Raw genomic sequence first — 19,869 nt, forward strand, 5'->3', positions numbered from 1 at the left:
TATTCTGTGCTGGACTCTGAAACAACTCTTGTGCCTCAAATCTTGTGGACCTTTTATGTATTTAAACTTGGTAATATTTTTGCTGAACTGCTTTTTTATACTACGTATCTTCACTTAAACGGCTTTGCTGTTTTGACTTGGATCGGAGTGTGGTGGTTAATAATGTAAAAATAATATATTTTATTTCTACCCCACCACCATCTCCCTCAAGGGACTCGGGGCAGCCAACAAAATACAGCGAAGTGCTGCACATAGGTAATATATAAAGCTGAAATGATAAAAAACAGAGTCCAGAGGCGTTTCCTGCCCTGGACTACAACCTATCCTGTATTTTTGGACGTTCTACTGTATTGTTAGGAGTTTCCCCTAATACAGAAAACTCTAACCCAGTGATTCCCAAAGTGGGCGCTGCAGCGATCCAGGGGGGCAGTGATGGCATCTCTTAGGATACGGGGGCGGGGCCAGGTGAGGGGCGGGGCTGAGCAACTGAAGCGCCTGTTAGGACACAGGGGGCGGAGCTAGAGGAGTGGGCGTGGCTTCTTCCCAAGAGCCCGAGACAGGGCTGAGCCTCTATACCTCTCCTGAGAGGCCTTTTAGGACTAAAGGGCGGGGCTGGGGTGGGGGCAGGGCCTCTTCCCAAGAGCGCGAGACAGGGTTGAGCCTCTGTATACCTCTCCTGAGGAGCTTGTTAGAACACGGGGTTGGGGTACAGAGGTTCATCCCCGGCAGGCACTTGGGAAGAGGCCCCGCCCAATCCTCTAGCCCCGCCTCCTGTGTCCTGGCAGGCCCCACAGGACAGGGATAGAAGCTCAGCCCTGCCTCAGAGCTCGTAATTCCGCCCATCCCATTCCTGGCCGCCCTTTTGTGGCCCTGCCCACCTCCCCTCGCAGCCCTGCATCTTGGACTAGGGGAGAGGCTCAGCCCCGCCCTCTTGAGCAGGAGCCACGCCCACCCCTCTAAGCCTCTTTCCAGGGGGCGCTGAGTAATATTTTTTCTGGAAAGGGGGCAGTAGGCCAAATAAGTTTGGGAACCACTGCTCTAACCAATATGAGGTACGGAGATAGTGGTGCCGAAGCAAACCTGTTCTACGGTGCAGATGACGCCTCGCCTCCCACAATTGCCCACCAAGCGCACGGTACACAGCGCACGGTGTGAGAGATGAGAAAGCCTTCTGGGGTGTTTTGCTGTTTATTGGCCATCCCCCTCACCCGCCTGCCACCGCCCCTCGCCCGCCTGCCCCCCGCCCGCCCCCCCTCCCATCTCAGTCGAGCGGCCCCTGGAAGATGAGCCGGACGAAGCCCTGCTGGCCAGTGAGCCAGGTGCCGCAGAAGGGGCAGGCGGCATGGAAGGCGTGGGTGCCATGGGGCAGCGGGATCTGGGCCCAATACTGTACAGTCTTGGCGGAGCAGACGTGGCCGCAGGGGCAGAAGGCGTGGGTGGGCCGCCCGGCGCCCAGGTAGAGCCCGGCCTCGCAGCCCAGCCAGAGCGGCACGTAGGGGCCCGCCCGCCGGCACATGGGGCATTCCCGCTCCAGGCCCCCTTTCTCCTTGCGGAAGCCCCAGTTGTGGAAGCCGTGGACGTGGCCGCAGTTGACGTAGACCCAGGGCTGCTTCTTCTCCACCACCCCACGCTGCGCCAGGCTGGGGAAGGCCAGCGTGCTGAAGCCCACCGGGCACTGTGGCCGTGCCGCGTTGATCTCCTGCCGCAGCGCCTCCAGCTGCTGCAGCGTTGGCGTGTGTCGGAGCCCCTCCGAGGTCCGCCACAGCAGCGTGGCCCCGCAGAGGTCGATCAGCGAGCCGTCCTGCAGCACGTTCGACTCCGACTCCACCTGGAAAGACAAGCGAGAGAGCCGTACGGCCGTGAGGACAAAATCGGGGAGTGCTCCCTCTTGGCACATAAGCCACCCAGAGCACATCCAAATGGGTTACACCAGAGCTTCCGAAAACCTCACACTACTTTTACTGGCATGCTGTGAGTTTTCTGGGCTGTTTGGCCATGTTCCAGACGCATTCTCTCCTGACGTTTCGGGTCGGAGTGAGCTCCCGACTATTAATAGCCTAGCTTGCTGTTGACCTAAGCAGCTCAAAAGACAGGAAATTTAGGTACCTCTTTCTGCCAACTTAGCAGTTTGAAAACATGCAAATGTGAGTAGATCAATAGGTACTCCTCTGGCGGGAAGGTAACGGCGCTCCATGCAGTCATGCCAGTGGCCACATGACCTTGGAGGTGTCTACGGACAATGCCAGCTCTTCGGCTTAGAAATGGAGATGAGCACCAACCCCCAGAGTCGGTCATGACTGGGCTTAACGTCAGGGGAAACCTTTACCTTTACCTTATGCGTGGAGGCTAATGTAACTAATTTACAACACCATAAAATTGCCAGAAGTGCGTGGAAAGGAATGAGGAAGTACTCCACCAAGGCCCTGAGTGAGAAGGGTGGAATATAAATACTGTAAATAAATAAATAATGAAGAAAGAAAGAATGTTGGTTTGTTGGAAGGAAGGGGGATTCCACCTGAAGATGCGGAAAAACTTCCTAACTGTGAGAGAGAGCTGTTCAGCAGTGGAACTCTCTGCCTCAGAGTGTGGCGGAAGCTCTCCCCTTGGGGTCTTTTAAACAGAGGCTGGATGGCCATCTGTCGGGGACGCTTTGATTGTGCTTTTCCTGCATGGAAGGGGATTGGACCCGTAGATGGCCCATGTGGTCCCTTCCAAGTATTGTTCTATGATTCTATAATAATAATAATAACTTGAGGAATTTGTAACTACCCGTACAGCTGGAGCATCTTCTGCGGAGTCCACCACACACACTGCACAACAGACTTGGTAAAGTGCAGTGATTCACAAAGTGGGCGCTACCGCCCCTTGGTGGGCGCTGGAGCGATCCAGGGGGCTGGTGATGGCACCTATTAGGACACAGGGCGGGGCCAGAAGAGGGGCGGGGCCTCTTTCCAAGTGCCAGAGACAGGGCTGAGCCCCTGAGGCACCTGTTAGGACATGGGGGCGGAGCTAGAGGAGTGGGCGTGGCTTCTTCCCAAGAGCCCGAGACAAGGCTGAGCCTCTATACCTCCCCTGAGGTGCTTGTTAGAACACGGGGGCGGGGTATAGAGGTCCAGCCCCGTCAGGCACTTGGGAAGAGGCCCCGCCTCCTCCTCTAGCCCCGCCCCCTGTGTCCTGGCAGTCGCTGCAACACAGGGATAGAAGCTCAGCCCTGCTTCAGAGCTTGTAACTCTGCCCATCCCAGTCCTGACTGCCCATTTGTGGCCCCGCCCACTTCCCCTCCCAGCCCTGCATCTTGGACTAGGGGAGAGGCTCAGCCCCGCCCTCTTGAGCAGGAGCCACGCCCATCTAAGCCATGCCCCCCTTTCCGGGGGGGGGGCTGTCATATTTTTTCTAGAAAGAGGGCGACAGGCCAAATAGGTTTGGGAACCACTGGTATAGTGGTCACCCTATGGGGGGCCTGTTCTGGGCCAGAATGCAGCCCCTTGCCGGCCCCCCAACCTACCAGTTTGCCCCGCTGCTGGGCAGAGCGGCTGTCTCGCAGGGCGTACACGTTCCCGCACACGGAAATCTCTCGCCACACGCCGGGCGTGGAGTCCTCGCTGAAGCCCCCGTTGGGGTGCATGACCAGCACCCCATTGGTGGTCAAGCCGTCCATCAGCCCGTCCGGAGTCCTCCACTTCGCCGCCCTCTCCTGCCGGGGAAAGCAGAGAAGCGCATCACAGCACCGCTGGGCCGCCGGAGAGAAAGGCCGTGGGGCCAAAGGTGGGAGTCGAAGTGCTAAACATTGTGTTGATAACACTGGTTTAGGGATGTTGTCTGATCTTGACCAAAGCACCTTTGTCCCATGCGAGAGCATGCCCGGCGCAAGCCAAGACAAACACGCAGCCGCTCCGGTGACTCACTCACTCCAAGGAAAATGTTGCGCGAGGCATCGAAGCCGGCAGCGTAAATGCGCGCGGTGTACGGGGGGCTCCGCTCGCAGATGACGCGGCAGGCGAAGCGGGAGATGGTGCTCTGCGCCGACTGGCCGTCCGTGGCCGCGCTGGACCCCGAGGCCGTGTCCGTCACCACAAAGTCTATCATGCTCTCCGTCGAGCGCCCGATCTGCCAAGAAAGAACGAAAGAAAGAAAGAACGAAAGGGAGAAAGGAAGAAAGGAAGGAAGGAAGAAAGAAAGAACGAAAGAAAGAACAAAAGAAAGAAAGGAAGGAAGAAAGAAAGAACGAAAGAAAGAACGAAAGGAAGAAAGGAAGAAAGAAAGAAAAAAAGAAAGAAAGAAAGAACGGAAGGAAGAAAGAAAGAAAGAAAGAAAGAAAGAAAGAAAGAAAAAAAGAAAGAAAGAAAGAAAGAAAGAAAGAAAGAAAGAACGAAAGAAAGAAAGAAAGAAAGAACGAAAGAAAGAATGAAAGAAAGAAAGAACGAAAGGAAGGAAGGAAGGAAGGAAGAACGAAAGAAAGAACGAACGAAAGAAAGAAAGAAAGAACGAAAGAACGAAAGAAAGAAAGAAGAACGAAAGGAAGAAAGGAAGAAAGAAAGAAAAAAAGAAAGAAAGAAAGAACGGAAGGAAGAAAGAACGAAAGAAAGAAAGAAAGAAAGAAAGAACAAAAGAAAGAAAGAACGAAAGAAAGAAAGAAAGAAAGAAAGAAAGAACAAAAGAAAGAAAGAACGAAAGAAAGAAAGAATGAAAGAAAGAACGAAAGAAAGAACGAAAGAAAGAAAGAAAGAACGAAAGAAAGAAAAGGAAGGAAGGAAGGAAGGAAGGAAGGAAGGAAGGAAGGAAGGAAGGAAGGAAGGAAGGAAGGAAGAACGAAAGAAAGAAAGAAAGAAAGAAAAGAAAGAAAGAAAAGAACCCACGAAAGACAGAATGAAAGAAAGAAAGAATGAATGAAAGAAAGAAAGAACGAAAGAAAGAATGGAAGGAAGAAAGGAAGGAAGGAAGGAAGGAAGGAAGGAAGGAAGGAAGGAAGGAAGGAAGGAAGGACGAAATAAAGCAAGCAAGCAAGAAAGAAAGAACGAATGAAAGAAAAAACAAAAGAAAAAACAAAAGAAAGAAAGAAAGAAAGAAAGAAAGAAAGAAAGAAAGAAAGAAAGAAAGAAAGAGATCAGAGCAAACAACTGAATAGCATGCATTGATGTTCGGCTTCTTGTTGGTCGCCTGCAACTTATGGCAATCCTATCATGGGTTTGTATAGATTCCTATGGTTGGAAGAGACCCCAAGGGCCACCCAATTCATTCCCATTCCTCCAGGAAGGAAGTCAACATCAAAGCCTTCCCAACAGATAATAATAATAATAATAATAATAATAATAATAATAATAATAATAATAATAAAAAACTTTATTTATACCCCGCCACCATCTCCCCAACGGGGACTCGGGGCCATGCCCAGAACAGTACAATATAGCAAAATATAAAACAACATATCATAATACAATTAAACAATACAATAAATAATCATATACAATGCAACACAATATATATATATATATATATATATATATATATATATATATATATTTATATATATATATATTTATATATATATTTATATATATATATATCTCTCAGGGCGGGCCGCATGAGACACTTAATTAAAACTTGGGGTGAGAAAAGGATAAGAATACAATCACGGAGACCAGGGACATAAGATAAAAACAGATGGCCATCCAGCCCCAAGGAAGGAAATTGCATAATCTACTGTTGTTGTTGAATATTCGATACAGAGGGCCCAAGGGCCATCCAATGCAACCTCCTTCTGCCAGACAGAAGACACCATCAAAACCCTCCCAACAGATGGCCATCCAGCCCTTGCTTAAGAACCTCCAGAGGAGGAGACTCCACCACCATCATGATCATTATTAAAGATTGTATATATTTACTTTGCTTGTGCGTACCTGGAACATGTCAGTTTCACTGTCGTGTGTGTACTCCACGATGACCGAGTGGCTCCGGGAAAGTGTGTACGAGATGCTGTGTTGGCTTTTGTTGCTTAGGGCCTGTTGGGCAGGAGAAAGACAATGAGTACAGGGGGGAAATATCACAAAACTGTCAGGGGTTAATCGTCACCCTGACTTATTTATGAGTCAGGTCTTACCTTCTTCTCACCAGTCAGACCACTTAGACATTGGTGAAAGTGGCACCGATAAACAACACCTCAGTCTATAGGCTTTATTTACAAGCTATATACAATACAAAACACAGTCACTGTCAGGACACATGTTCCCTTGGCAAGGGAAAAGCATGCCGAGTTGCATGCCGACATCCCAAAATTCCACAGTCATGACGGAAGTCTTGACCTATTGGCCCTGCAGGCAATCAATCAGGGCTGGCATATAATTGACTCCTGTGCTGCTGGAAAGCTTGCTGGAACACATAGACACAATCCAACAGCAACAATTGAATTTAACATTTTACACACTAACACCAAAAAACACTGACAAAAACCTCCCTAGGTCCTGTGGTGTAGACTGGGTCCCTAATCCCATACTTACAGTTCCTTATTTGAGATTGTCAATTACATGTTTCCAATATGTATTGCCTGAACCAACTTGATCATGTGGCAAGAAGCTTCGGGCAGACTTTCGCCTCACTCACCTTGGACACGAGCGGCGTGGAGATATGGTGGATGACGTCTGGCTTGACTCCGTTGGCCTTGGGCCTCTTGAACAAGGCCAGCCGGCTGCGGCGCCGGCCCTTGTCGCCGTTGGGCAAGGAGCCATTGTACCTGTCGCGGGAGAGCCCAGGGCGGGAGAGCAGGGGTGGAAGGGGTTAATCTCGGCCTCACAAAAGAAACACAGTCAGTGTACAACTTGTACCTATCATCATGAGCTTTCGTGGCTGAGCACAGATTCGAACCCAGGCCACCGGAGTTGCTCAGATCCATCATTACTTTTCTATGAAACGTTCAGCAGATGTTCTCACGCCCCGGCCAATACAACCTCAACCCACAATGCTGACTTACCCCAAGACGATGAGCTCCCCGTACTTGACGGGCTCCTTGGACAAGAGGAGGCTGTCCCCCGCGGAAGGGTAAAGGCGGCCGTTCTTGGGACAGGCGCGCCGGAGGTCGATGGACTGGGACGTCACCGCTTCCGGGCTGCCCTCGAGCACCATCCTGCAAGGACAAGGTAGATCCAGGGATGGATGGAAGTCTATATTCTATTCCGCCTCGGTCAGACCACACTACCTGGAATTGCATTGGAAGGGAGATGTTGACTCTAAGCTAGTGTGATGTCTCAGAGACCCTCGAGTCATGACCCCGCAGCCATTATAGATCAGACTGAAGAGGATATGGGGTTTTTCCCAACTCAGCAAGATTACGCTCCCTTCCAGATGTCCCCTGTTGACAGTTTGGGTCCAAAGCTAATTACAAAAGCCCTTGAAACAGAGCCTGGTTCTCCGGAAAGTGTTGTTTTTAATAGGAAATCGTTTCTCAAAACACACCGCTCTGAGAAGGAGATTCGGAAATGAAGTGCGAGATTAGCGGAGAGAGAGGACTCTAATTAAACCGATTCCCTTGGGAGTTTACAGGGAGGTTCACATCTGGCAAGTTGTTGTCTTCAGTCCGTTTCCCTTGGGAAAATGTGAACTCAGGCACCTGGTTCGGAGAAGTTTTTGCAGTCCCATAAAAGTTCTGGGCACAGGCTAGCCATCGCGGTGTCAACGTGTCAGTTGGAAGGTTAACATAGACTCTTGTTCCTGTGTACTTCAGCGGCCTGACGGCGCGCTACTCTTGAGTAGACCGGGCGTTGCGTCCTGTCTCCCTGTCAAGACTGGACTGCGTTTCAGTTCCATCACGATCAACTTTGCCTTGCCTTGCTTCCTTGCCTTGCCTTGTTTTTCCTGCCTTGGACCTGGAAATCTCTTGAGAGACCTTGCTTTATTCCCCACTCAAACTGCTTGGAAGTTTGAGTGTGTTTCGGTTATTGGATTTGAAGACTTGATCTCTAATACTGGACATTAAACTTTATATTACTGGACTATATTTGACTTTTCCTAAAAGGACTATTGCTGGACTATATACTCTGCTTATTTTTGTTTGATTCTTTTATTGCTTTAATAAAGATATTAGATTGTTTATTGGCCTCCGTATTGGTTTCCAGTGCTCATGCAGCTTAGAGGCGTCACAGCTGGGATGTGCCCAGAGGAAGAGGGAAACTCAAAGGATCATGGGTCTGGAGAACAAGAATCCCTATGAGGAGTGGTTCAAAGAGCTGGGCATGTTTAGCCTGCAAAGGAGAAGGCGGAGGGGATATATCTATATCTATCTATCTATCTATCTATCTATCTATCTAAATATCTATCTATATATAAATGTTCTGACCATTTCTAACTTAAAGTGAACAGCGAAACTACACACCCAAAAGCCACGAAACTTGGCCACAAAAGACATGGTCATCCCTGCTGTGTTTAGACATTAAAAAACAAGAAAAATAAAGTCTAATTAGAGGGAGATGAATAGTTTTTTTTCCAATTGCTGCCAGTTAGAATGCTAAGCTCCGCCCACTTTGTCTCCTAGCAACCCACTCAGCCATTTAATGGCACCCAGGGCCACTTCAATCAGGCCTCTTCCACACTGCCTATAAAATAGAGATTATCTGATTTGAACTGGATTATATGGCAACGTAGACTCAAGGCCCTTCCTCACAGCTATATTACCCATTTACATTCTTATATTATCTGCTTTGAACTGGATTATCTTGAGTCCACACTGCCATATAATCCACTTCAGTGTGCATTTTATACAGCTGTGTAGAAGAGGCCTCATATAATCCAGTTCTAAGCAGATAATATAATATTATAAATATACAGTAGAGTCTCACTTATCCAACATAAACACCCTGGCAGAATGTTGGATAAGCGAATATGTTGGATAATAAGAAGGGATTAAGGAAAAGTCTATTAAACGTCAAATTACGTTATGATTTTACAAATTAAGCACCAAAACATCATGTTATACAACAAATTTGACAGAAAAAGTAGTTCAATGCGCAGTAATGCTATGTAGTAATTACAGCAGAGTCTCATTTATCCAACATAAATGGGCCGGCAGAATGTTGGATAAGCGAATATGTTGGATAATAAGGAGGCATTAAGGGAAAGCCTATTAAACATCAAATTAGGTTATGATTTTAAAAATTAAGCACCAAATTTGATAGAAAAAGTAGTTCAATAAGCAGTAATGTTATGTTGTAATTACTGTATTTACGAATTTAGCACCAAAATATCACAGTGTATTGAAAACATTGACTACAAAAATGCGTTGGATAATCCAGAATGTTGGATAAGCGAGTGTTGGATAAGTGAGACTCTACTGTACTGTATTTACGAATTTAGCACCAAAACATCACAATGTATTGAAAACATTGACTACAAAAACATTGACTACTAAAAGGCCAACTGCGTTGGATAATCCAGAACATTGGATAAGCAAATGTTGGATAAGGGAGACTATACTGTAATATGAAATAATTACTGTGATATAATAATACAGAACAATATAATCTCTAAAACCAGGACAGTAAATAAAGAGCAACACTCTGAAAGCAGGGAAAATGGGAATTCCAGAAAGGAAACAATCAGGGCCAGGTAAGACTTCCCAACAAAGGATTCTCCCAGGCAGGAGGCTGCAAGGCTGTTCACTGCTATTCCACCTGGCCAACAAATGATTCCCATAATCCACAGCAACGCGTGGCTGGACAAAGCTAGTGATGTATAAATATGTGTTGGGAAGTCTTAGGGAGGAGGAAGCAAGCTTGTTTTCTTCTGCCCCAGAGACTGGGATGCAGAACAAAAACATTAAGGCCTGCAATGACTAACTTCCCGCTCGATGAACTGCAATTAAAGGCTTAAGAGAGCTAATTAAAAGAGCTGTAGCTCGGTGCTACGGAATCCTGGGAGTTGTAGTTTGGGGAGGCACCACCATGACTTGGCAAAGAAGGCAAAGGTCCTTGCAAAACAACAACTCCCAGGATCCCATACGATTGAGCCACGGCAGTGCCAAGGGGTGCCAATCTGCATTCATTCTAATGTGTCTGTCAGGTATGTCGCTCTCGTGCTGATGTTTCACTGAGTTCAGTGTGTCTAGCTGTAGGAATACCACAATGCTATAGAACGCTGGGAGTTGTAGTCTACCCCGAGGGCAACTGGCTAAAGGTCCCATAAAACTACAACTCCCACAATTCCGTGGCATCAAATCGTGGTTTCAAACGGTATCGGTTCTATAGTGGCAGCAGAGCCTTTTATTGCCCGGACGGTCCAGAAAGGGGAGAAGGTCACGGCACACTGCACATGCTCAGGAGCCCATTGCACCCAAACACATTTCCTGGGGAATCCAGTGGTTGCGGTGACGACACCCCCTGACCTTGTAGGGCTTTATCCGCATCCTTTGGCCGGACCCCCTTGCCCTCAACATCACCCCCTTTCCTGGCAATGGTCCTGACCCTTGGAAGCCCCTCCCTGGAGTTGCCATGGCGACAGACCTAACTACCGCACTGTTGCTACGGGAGCAGTTCAGACATCGCCATGCCTCCCTGTTGCCATGGCGACGCTCTTCTCCATCCTAAGCTCCCCCCCTCATCCTGCCTTCTGTTGCATTGGGTGCCTGGGCTAGATCTTGTGTGTATGTGTGTGTGTGTATATATATACTCGAGTATAAGCTGACCCGAAAATAAGCCGAGGCACCTAATTTTACCACAAAAAAACTGGGAAAACATTGACTCCAGTATAAGCCGAGGGTGGTAAATTTCAGAAATAAAAATAGATACCAATAAAATTACATTACCGTATATACTCGAGTATAAGTCGACCCGAAAATAAGCCGAGGCACCTAATTTTACCACAAAAAAAACCTGGGAAAATATTGACTCCAGTATAAGCCAAGAGTGGTAAATTTCAGAAATAAAAATAGATACCAATAAAATTACATTAATTGAGGCATCGGTAGGTTAAATGTTTTTGAATATTTACATAAAGCTCAAATTTAAGATAAGACTATCCAACTCTGATGAAATTATTATTCTCATCTTCAGTGTAAATGTGCTTTTAATAATAATAGAGTAAAATAATACATGTAATAATAATAATAATAATAATAATAATAATAATAATAATAATAATAAGCCCCCTTGGTTTATACTTGGGTGAGGGTCTTGGTTGGCTTATATTTGGATCAGCTTATACTCGATAATATATGGTACATTTATTATTTTTCTCTATTATTATTGGTATTATCACATTTATTATTTTTCTCTATTATTATTGGTATTATCACATTTATTATTTTTCTCTGTTATTGCTACTATTATTTATTTTACTCTATTTATTATTATTATTAATACATTTATTATTTCACTCCGATCTTATTATTATTATTGCATTTATTATTTTCCTGTATTTATTACTACATGTATTATTTTCATGTATTTATTATTATTATTATTATTATTATTATTATTATTATTACATGTATTATTTTACTCTATTATTATTAAAATAATAATAACATAAGCACATTTACATTGAAGAAGATGAGAATAATGATTTGATCAGAGTTGGACAGTCTTACCGTGTTTCCCCGAAAATAAGACAGTGTCTTATATTATTTTTTACTCCCAAAGACATTCTAGGTCTTATTTTCAGGGGATGTCTTATTTTTCTATAAAGAAGAATTCACATTTATTGTTGAACAAAAAATGAACATTTATTCTATACTGTACAGTAATTGTCATCACAAACCAACATAACTAAACCAGACAAACGGTGACTCCTGTCAAGAATTTCTTGTTACTACCATTATTTCCATATACAACTGGTATGTACATTTACCAATCCTGCATGCTATGGTGTTTTGTTTGGTGGGCGCGGGCATGCTTCCAAACAAAACCTTTGCTAGGTCTTACTTTCAGGGGAGGCCTTATATTTAGCAATTCAGCAAAACCTCTACTAGGTCTTATTTTTTGGGGATGTCTTATTTTCGGGGAAACAGGGTATATTACACTAGCTGTGCCCGGCCACGCGTTGCTGTGGCGAAGTCTGGTGGTATGGGAAATAAAGTATTGAGGAATTGGTGGTGGTTAAGGTAAAGGGTAAAGGTTTTCCCCAGACATTAAGTCCAGTCATGTCGTTCCTCATCTCCATTTCTAAGCCGAAGAGCCGGCGTTGTCCGTAGACTCCTCCAAGGTCATGAGGGATGACTGCATGGAGCGGCGTTACCTTCCCGCCGGAGCAGTACCTATTGATGCACTCACATTTGCATGTTTTTGAACTTCTGGGTTGGCAGAAGCTGGGGCTAACAGTGGGGGCTCTCTCCGCTCCCCCAATTCAAACTTGTGGCCTTTCGGTCCAGAAGTTCAGCAGCTCAGTGCTTTAACACGCTGCGCCATCAGGGGATATTATTTCCTAAAGGTTGTGAATATACAATATTTCTGATTGTTTTTTTTTTTTTGGTCTGTTGGAGGCAAGTATGAATGCTGCAATTAGGAAAAATGATTAGGATGTAATGGCCTTGCAGCTTTAAAGCCTGGCTGTTTCCTCCCAGAGTAAATTTTTTGTTGGGAGGTGTTAGCTGGCCCTGATTGTTTCCTGTCTGGAATTCCCTTGTTTTCAGAGTGGTGTTCTTTGTGATATTTTATGTGCTTCTACTGTCTGTGGCCCTGAGAAAACAGAGGATTTGCCAGACTTAGATGATGGGAATATTTTGTTGTGAGGTGATAGCTGGCCCTGATTGTTTCCTGTGTGGAATTCCCCTGTTTTCAGAATGTTGTTCTTTATTTAGTGTTCTGATTTTAGAGATTGTATTGTTCTGTTTTATTATACTACAATTAATTTTTATATATTCTGATTTTAGTGTTTTTGAATACTTGGAACCAGATTGTATTCATTTTCACGGTTGACCGCAACACAATAATAATAATAATAATAATAATAATAATAATAATAATAATAGTAATGATAGTAATAATAATGACTTTGGTAATACACAGTGCTTCACTCCCTTCTCAGCTTCCTTTCTGGAAGAATCCTTTCTTGGGAGGTGTTAGCTGACCCTGATTGTTTCCTTTGTGAATTTTGAATTTTCCTGCTTTCAGACTGTTGGTCTTTATTAACTGTCCTGGTTTTAGAGATTATATTGTTCTGCATTATTCTATCCCAGTAATTATTTCATATTAAAGTAGAATCTCACTTATCCAACATTCGCTTATACAATGTTCTGGATTATCCAACGCAGTCTGCCTTTTCATAAGCAATGTTTTTGTAGTCAGTGTTTTAAATTCATTGTGATATTTTAGTGGTAAATTTGTAAATACAGTACAGTAGAGTCTCACTTATCCAACATAAACGGGCCGGCAGAATGTTGGATAAGCGAATATGTTGGATAATAAGGAGGCATTAAGGAAAAGCCTATTAAACATCAAATTAGGTTATGATTTTACAAATGAAACACCAAAACATCATGTTAAACAACAAATTTGGTAGAAAAAGTAGTTCAATACGCAGTAATGCTATGTAGTAATTACTGTATTTACAAATTTAGCACCAAAATATCACGATATATTGAAAACATTGACTACAAAAATGCGTTGGATAATCCAGAACATTGGATAAGCGAGTGTTGGATAAGTGAGACTCTACTGTAATTACAACATAGCATTACTGAGCATTGAACTACTTTTTCTGTCATAATATGATGTTCTGATGCTTAATTTGTATAACGATTACCTATTTTGATGTTTAATTGGCTTTTCCTAAATCCCTTCTTATTATCCAACATATTCACTTATCCTGCCGGCCTGTTTATGTTGGATAAGTGAGACTCTACTGTAATTACAACATAGCATTACTGAGCATTGAACTACTTTTTCTGTCATAATATGATGTTCTGATGCTTAATTTGTATAACGATTACCTATTTTGATGTTTAATTGGCTTTTCCTAAATCCCTTCTTATTATCCAACATATTCACTTATCCTGCCGGCCTGTTTATGTTGGATAAGTGAGACTCTACTGCATATTGATAATCTTATATTATCTGCTTAGAACTGGATTATATAAGGCCCCTTCTTCACAGCTGTATAAAATGCACACTGAAGTGGATTATATGGCAGTGTGGAGTCAAGATAATCCAGTGCAAAGCAGATAATATAAGATTATAAATGGGTTATAGAGCTGTGTAGAAGGGCCTTGAGTCTACACTGCCATATAATCCAGTGCAAATTAGATAATCTGTGGAAGAAGCCTAAGTGAGGCCTAAATCTGCCTGTCCCCTAACTGAACCCTGGCTGTGCTTGGCTGAATTGGTTGCTAGGAGACGAAGTGGGCAGAGATTAGCCTTCTAACTGGCAGCAATTGGATAAAAACAATTATTGCTCTCCCTCTAATTAGGACTTTATTTTTCTTTTCTTTTTGTTGTATCTTACCGGAGCCGTGGATGATGGGTTGTGCTGTCAAATTTCGAGGTTGGGCGGCCTGTAGTTTTTTTGTTTTGTGGGTTGCCCTGATGCCATCACTCTTTAATATATATAGATAGAAGATTTGAGCTTTGCAAACAAAGCTCTTTGTCAGGCAGATGGGGCAACAGCACCACCTGGTGGCCGGAAGCGAGCACAACAACAATTATTATTATTATTATTATTATTATTATTATTATTATTATTATTATTATTATTATTATTATTATTATTACAGTAGAGTCTCACTTATCCAAGCTAAACGGGCCAGCAGAAGCTTGGATAAGCGAATATCTTGGATAATAAGGAGGGATTAAGGAAAAGCCTATTAAACATCAAATTAGGTTATGATTTTTCAAATTAAGCACCAAAACATCATGTTATACAACAAATTTGACAGAAAAAGTAGTTCAATACGCAGTAATGTTATGTTGTAATTACTGTATTTACGACTTTAGCACCAAAATATCACGATATATTGAAAACATTGACTACAAAAATGGCTTGGATTATCCAGAGGCTTGGATAAGCGAGGCTTGGATAAGTGAGACTCTACTGTATTATTATTATTATTATTATTATTATTATTATTATTATTATTATTATTATTATTATTATTATTATTATATTTTTGTTGTTGTTATTTTGCAGGCCTGGTTCAAACAATAATGGTTTCCCCCTCTTTCGTACCAAGAGATAATACTGTACATATGAAGGTTGTGCATCTGGGCAGCAAAGAAGCCATAGTTTTAAGAAACGTGGCACTAACTACGGAAAGATAATGGGATACGTAGTTCGGGTGGCCGTTTCTTGGAAGGATAGACCAAGCTAAATACTCTGGTTTTGGGTGGCATTAATGCCTTTTAATACTGAGTTGGCTTTCACCTGCACATAGCATTCTAGTCGGTCCCTGGGAAGCAATTGGCCAGCTTTGGTCGGCATTGAATGGCCTTGCAGCTTCAAAGCCTGGCTGCTTCCTGCCTTGGGGGGAATCCTTTGTATTAGGCCAGGCCAGGTTGGGAGACAAAGAAAGAGCTCTTGTCTGTTGGAGGCCAGTGCGAATGTTGCCATTTGCCAGCTTGGTTGGCATTGAAATGGCCTTGCAGCTTCAAAGCCTGGCTGCTTACTGCCTTGGGGGAATCCTTTCTTGGGAAATGTTAGCTGGCCCCGATTGTTTCCTATGCTAAAGCAATGCTAATCAAGGCGGCCAATGGCAACATTGACACTTGCCTCAAACAGACAAGAGTTCTTTCTTTCTCCCACCCTGGACATCATGCCACAGATGTGTGTGTGTGTGTATGTATGTATATGTATGTATGTGTATGTGTGTGTGTGTGTGTGTGTGTGTGTGTGGGTACAAACTCCACTTGCATAGTTTCCAACACACCTTACCACTTCTGAGGCAGCCAGGCTTTGAAGCTGCAAGGCTATTCAATGCTAATCAAGGTAGCCAACTGAAGCATTCACACTTGCCTCAAACAGACAATTCTTTCTTTCTCCCACCCTGGACATTATTCCTCAGAGAGATATAAATACAGTAGAGTCTCACTTATCCAACATTCACTTATCCAACGTTCTGGATTATCCAACGCATTTTTGTAGTCAATGTTTTCAATATATCATGATATTTTGGTGCTAAATTTGTAAATACAGTAACATAACAACATAACATTGCTGCGTATTGAACTACTTTTGCTGTCAAATATGTACTATAACATGATGTTTGGGTGATTAATTGGTAAAATCATAACCTAACTTGATGTTTAATAGGCTTTTCCTTAATCCCTCCTTATTATCCAACATATTTGCTTATCCAACATTCTGCCGGCCTGTTTATGTTGGATAAGTGAGACTCTACTGTATAAATAAACTCCACTGGCCTAGCTTCCAACAGACCTCACAACCTCTGAGGATGCCTGCCATAGGTGTGGGTGAAACGTCAGGAGAGAATGCTGCCGGAAAACTCACAACAATCTAGTGATTCCGGCCATGAAAGCCTTTGACACACAATCAAGAAAACATCACAATATATTGAGGTTCGGGGAAGGAGATGCAGGAACCCAGGACTGGGGGATCCATATGGCTCAGGGTTTTAAAGTAATTGTCTTGTTATGTTGTTTTTGTTTATTGTTGGAATGTTTTAAATTGCTCTTAAATTTTATACATGTACTGCTATGTTATGTTGTTGTTCAGGCTTGTCCCTGTGTAAGTTGCCCCGAGTCCCTTCGGGGAGATAGGGCAGGGTATAAGAATAAAGATTATTATTATTATTATTATTATTATTATTATTATTATTATTATTATTATTATTAATTTTATTATGACACAGCAAACAAGATAGATATGCTGGATTTCATATCACAAAATCACAAGTCGAACACTTCCCAAGTGTCTAGGACTGTGTGATGTATTTTCGGATGATGCGTGCAGATCCCAGCAGGGTGGCCTTTTGCAGCTGGCAGATCGTGATTTTGTCAATGTCTATTGTTTCCAAATGCTGGCTGAGATCTTTTGTCATGGCACCCAGTGTGCCCATCACCACCGGGACCACCTGCACTGGTTTCTGCCAGTCTTTGAAGTTCAATCTTGAGGTCCTGAGTTTTTCCTGTTGTTTTTCGTCAATGCGACTGTCACCTGGGATGGCGACGTCAATGATCCAAACCTTTTTCTTTTCCACAACTGTGATGTCTGGTGTGTTGTGTTCCAGAACTTATTATTATTATTATTATTATTATTACTATTATGTCTCAAGTCCAAAGAGCATAAGTCTATGGGGAAGGGTCCACATCAGTGGGGAGAGGGTGGGTCGTAACAACACAAGAGTGCTCCTGAGATGGAGGTGGGATATAAAAATAAAGTTATTATATTATTATTGCCGTATATACTCATGTATAAGCCGACCCAAATATAAGCCGAGGCACCTAATTTTACCACCAAAAAAACTGGGAAAACATTGACTCCAGTATAAGCCGAGGGTGGTAAATCTCAGAAGTAAGAATAGATACCAATAAAATTACATTAATTGAGGCATCAGTAGGTTAAATGTTTTTGGATATTTACCTCAAGCTCAAATTTAAGATAAGACTGTCCAGCTCTAATCCAATCATTATTCTCATCTTCTTCAATGTTAATGTGCTTATGTATCCTTTTAATAATAATAGAGTAAAATAATACATGCAATAATAACAATAAGATCAGAGTGAAATAATAAATGTAATAATAATAATAATAATAGAGTAAAATAAATGTAGTAGTAGCAACAATAAAAGAGAAAAATAAAAAATGTAATAGTAGCAACAATAATAGAGAAAAATAATAAATGTAATAGTAGCAACAATAATAGAGAAAAATAATAAATGTACCATATATTCTCAAGTATAAGCTGACCCAAATATAAGCCAACCAGGACATTCACCCGAGTATAAGCCGAGGGGGGCTTTTTCAGTCTCAAAAAAAGGGGTGAAAAACTAGGCTTATCCTCGAGTATATATTATTATTATTATTATTATTATTATTATTATTATTATTATTTCAAACACATCAAGATGACTCCACAGCTGACACTCTGCTGGCTGTTGTATTATTATTATTATTATTATTATTATTATTATTATTATTATTATTATTATTATTATTATTATTATGGCATTGGAGGGCATGTCAACATAGATGAGGAACTCTATGGGAAGTTCTAGATGTGGAGACACCGCAACATAAGTGGGATTTGTTGTCGAAGGCTTTCATGCCCGGGATCACAGGGTTGTTGTATGTCTTTCGGACTGTGTGGCCATGTTCCAGAAGTATTCTCTCCTGACGTTTCGCCCACATCTATGGCAGGCATCCTCAGAGGCTGTGAGGTATGGGATTGTAGCTATGGGGACGGAATCTATGGCACTGGAGGACACCTCAACATATATGAGGAACTCTATGGGAAGTTCTAGATTTGGGGACACCACAACATAAGTGGGATTGTAGCTATAGGGAAGGGATCTATGGCATTGGAGGGCACCTCAACATATATGAGGAACTCTATGGGAAGTTCTAGATGTGGGGACACCGCAACATAAGTGGGATTGTAGCTATGGGGAAGGGATCCATGGCATTGGAGGGCACCTCAACATATATGCGGAACTCTATGGGAAGTTCTAGATGTGGGGACACCCCAACGTAAGTGGGATTGTAGCCATGGGGACGGAATCATTGGAGGGCACCTCAACATATATGAGGAACTCTGTGGGAAGTCATAGGTGAGGGGCCAAAGTACCCCAATATATATAACCCATTGTTTGGGAGATTATAGATATTGGGGCTGAATGGATGGTACTGGGGGGAACCCCAATGCATCGCTTAGGAGACTGTAGCTATGGGGACGGGACCCATGGCACTGGAGGGAACCCCAATGTCTATAAGGCATGGCTTGGGAGATTGTAGCTATGGGGACGGGACCCATGACACTGACATACATGAGACACTGCTTGGGAGACGACAGATGTGGGGATTCAATGGGTGGCAATGGTGCGTTCGTCAATAAATGGGTGCAGGAGGGTAACGCAAGCAAGAACGGTAGGGAGGAAGGACTAAGAGGTGGCCTTCAAAGGCACTTTGGGGGAGAAATAGAGAAGGGGAGGGAGGGAGGAAGGAAGACCCCACACCCAAATGCCCCCAATAAAGGCATGCACCAAACCCGGGAGCGGAAGCGGAGGGATGAAAGGGGTCCCTCCAGTGAGGCCTCCCCCTCCCTCCTCACCCCCCCCCCCCGTCCTCACCCCCTCCCTCCACCCAGCTTGGGTCTGGGGTCCGGCTCACCCCTCTGCGCTTCCTTCCGGCCTAACTGTGCCGCGATGCCTTTGGCTCGGCTCAGGAGGATGGAGAGCCCTGCATTGCCAGAGGAAGGAAGGATGGAGAAGGATGCTCCGAGGAGGAGGAAGGGATGATGCGGAGGATGATGCTGCTGCTGCCGCCGCTGCTGCTCCAGAGTCTGCAACACACACACACACACTCACACAAGCACACCACACAGGCAGGAAGGTGTGGGATCCTCCCCCATTAAGGGTCCGGAGATGCCGTGGGGCCTGGACCAGAAGGGGGAAGAATTGAGGGTCCAAGGACAGCAGACAAAGATCTAGGCACACAATAAAAATGAACATGTGTATGTATGTGTGTATGTGGCTGTGTTGCATGAGAAAACCAGCCCTGGGTCCTTGGGATGTCTAGTTCACCTGGGCCAGGTCCCCACTCCCTGAAGTCTCCTTTTTTTCTCTTTTTTCTTCCTCCTTCCCCCTCCTTCCCTTCCTTTCTTTTTCCTTTCCTTCCTCTTTTCCTTCATCCCTCTTTTAATAATAATAATAATAATAAAAAGGCCACCCGACTGGGATCTGCGTGCATCATCCGAAAATACATCACACCGTTCTAGACACC

The 19,869-nt window shown here is 43.9% G+C and overlaps 1 protein-coding gene across 5 annotated transcripts; it reads right to left on the bottom strand.

Moving 5' to 3' along the window:
* Positions 1–1,070: 1,070 nt before the first annotated feature.
* peli3 (pellino E3 ubiquitin protein ligase family member 3) lies at positions 1,071–19,595 on the bottom strand. 5 transcript variants are annotated; one of them, XM_062965236.1, is made up of 7 exons: positions 19,258–19,595; positions 6,965–7,117; positions 6,598–6,727; positions 5,898–5,999; positions 3,909–4,107; positions 3,506–3,697; positions 1,071–1,828 (listed from the first exon to the last, which is right to left on the bottom strand). In XM_062965236.1, the coding sequence occupies exons 2-7, from the start codon at positions 7,114–7,116 to the stop codon at positions 1,086–1,088; spliced, it is 1,518 nt and encodes a 505-aa protein (XP_062821306.1). In that variant the 5' UTR covers position 7,117; positions 19,258–19,595; the 3' UTR covers positions 1,071–1,085. The 5 variants fall into 5 exon arrangements, with proteins under 5 accessions (XP_062821306.1, XP_062821305.1, XP_062821309.1 ...); XM_062965235.1 differs by having other exon boundaries at positions 3,506–3,694; positions 3,906–4,107; positions 19,258–19,594; XM_062965239.1 differs by lacking the exon at positions 19,258–19,595 and adding an exon at positions 14,422–14,557 and having other exon boundaries at positions 3,506–3,694; positions 3,906–4,107.
* Positions 19,596–19,869: the final 274 nt, after the last annotated feature.

This window comes from Anolis carolinensis, unplaced genomic scaffold, assembly GCF_035594765.1.
Source record: "Anolis carolinensis isolate JA03-04 unplaced genomic scaffold, rAnoCar3.1.pri scaffold_14, whole genome shotgun sequence".
Taxonomy (NCBI): domain Eukaryota; kingdom Metazoa; phylum Chordata; class Lepidosauria; order Squamata; family Dactyloidae; genus Anolis; species Anolis carolinensis.

Excerpts from the sequence above, each read along its gene's own strand:
- peli3 (XM_062965236.1), bottom strand. The coding sequence starts at position 7,116 with ATGGTGCTCGAGGGCAGCCCGGAAGCGGTGACGTCCCAGTCCATCGAC. Across the intron at positions 6,728-6,964 it reads GGGGAGCTCATCGTCTTGGG|GTACAATGGCTCCTTGCCCA; the intron begins GTAAGTCAGCAT and ends CTCCCGCGACAG. Across the intron at positions 1,829-3,505 it reads CCCAGCAGCGGGGCAAACTG|GTGGAGTCGGAGTCGAACGT; the intron begins GTAGGTTGGGGG and ends TTGTCTTTCCAG.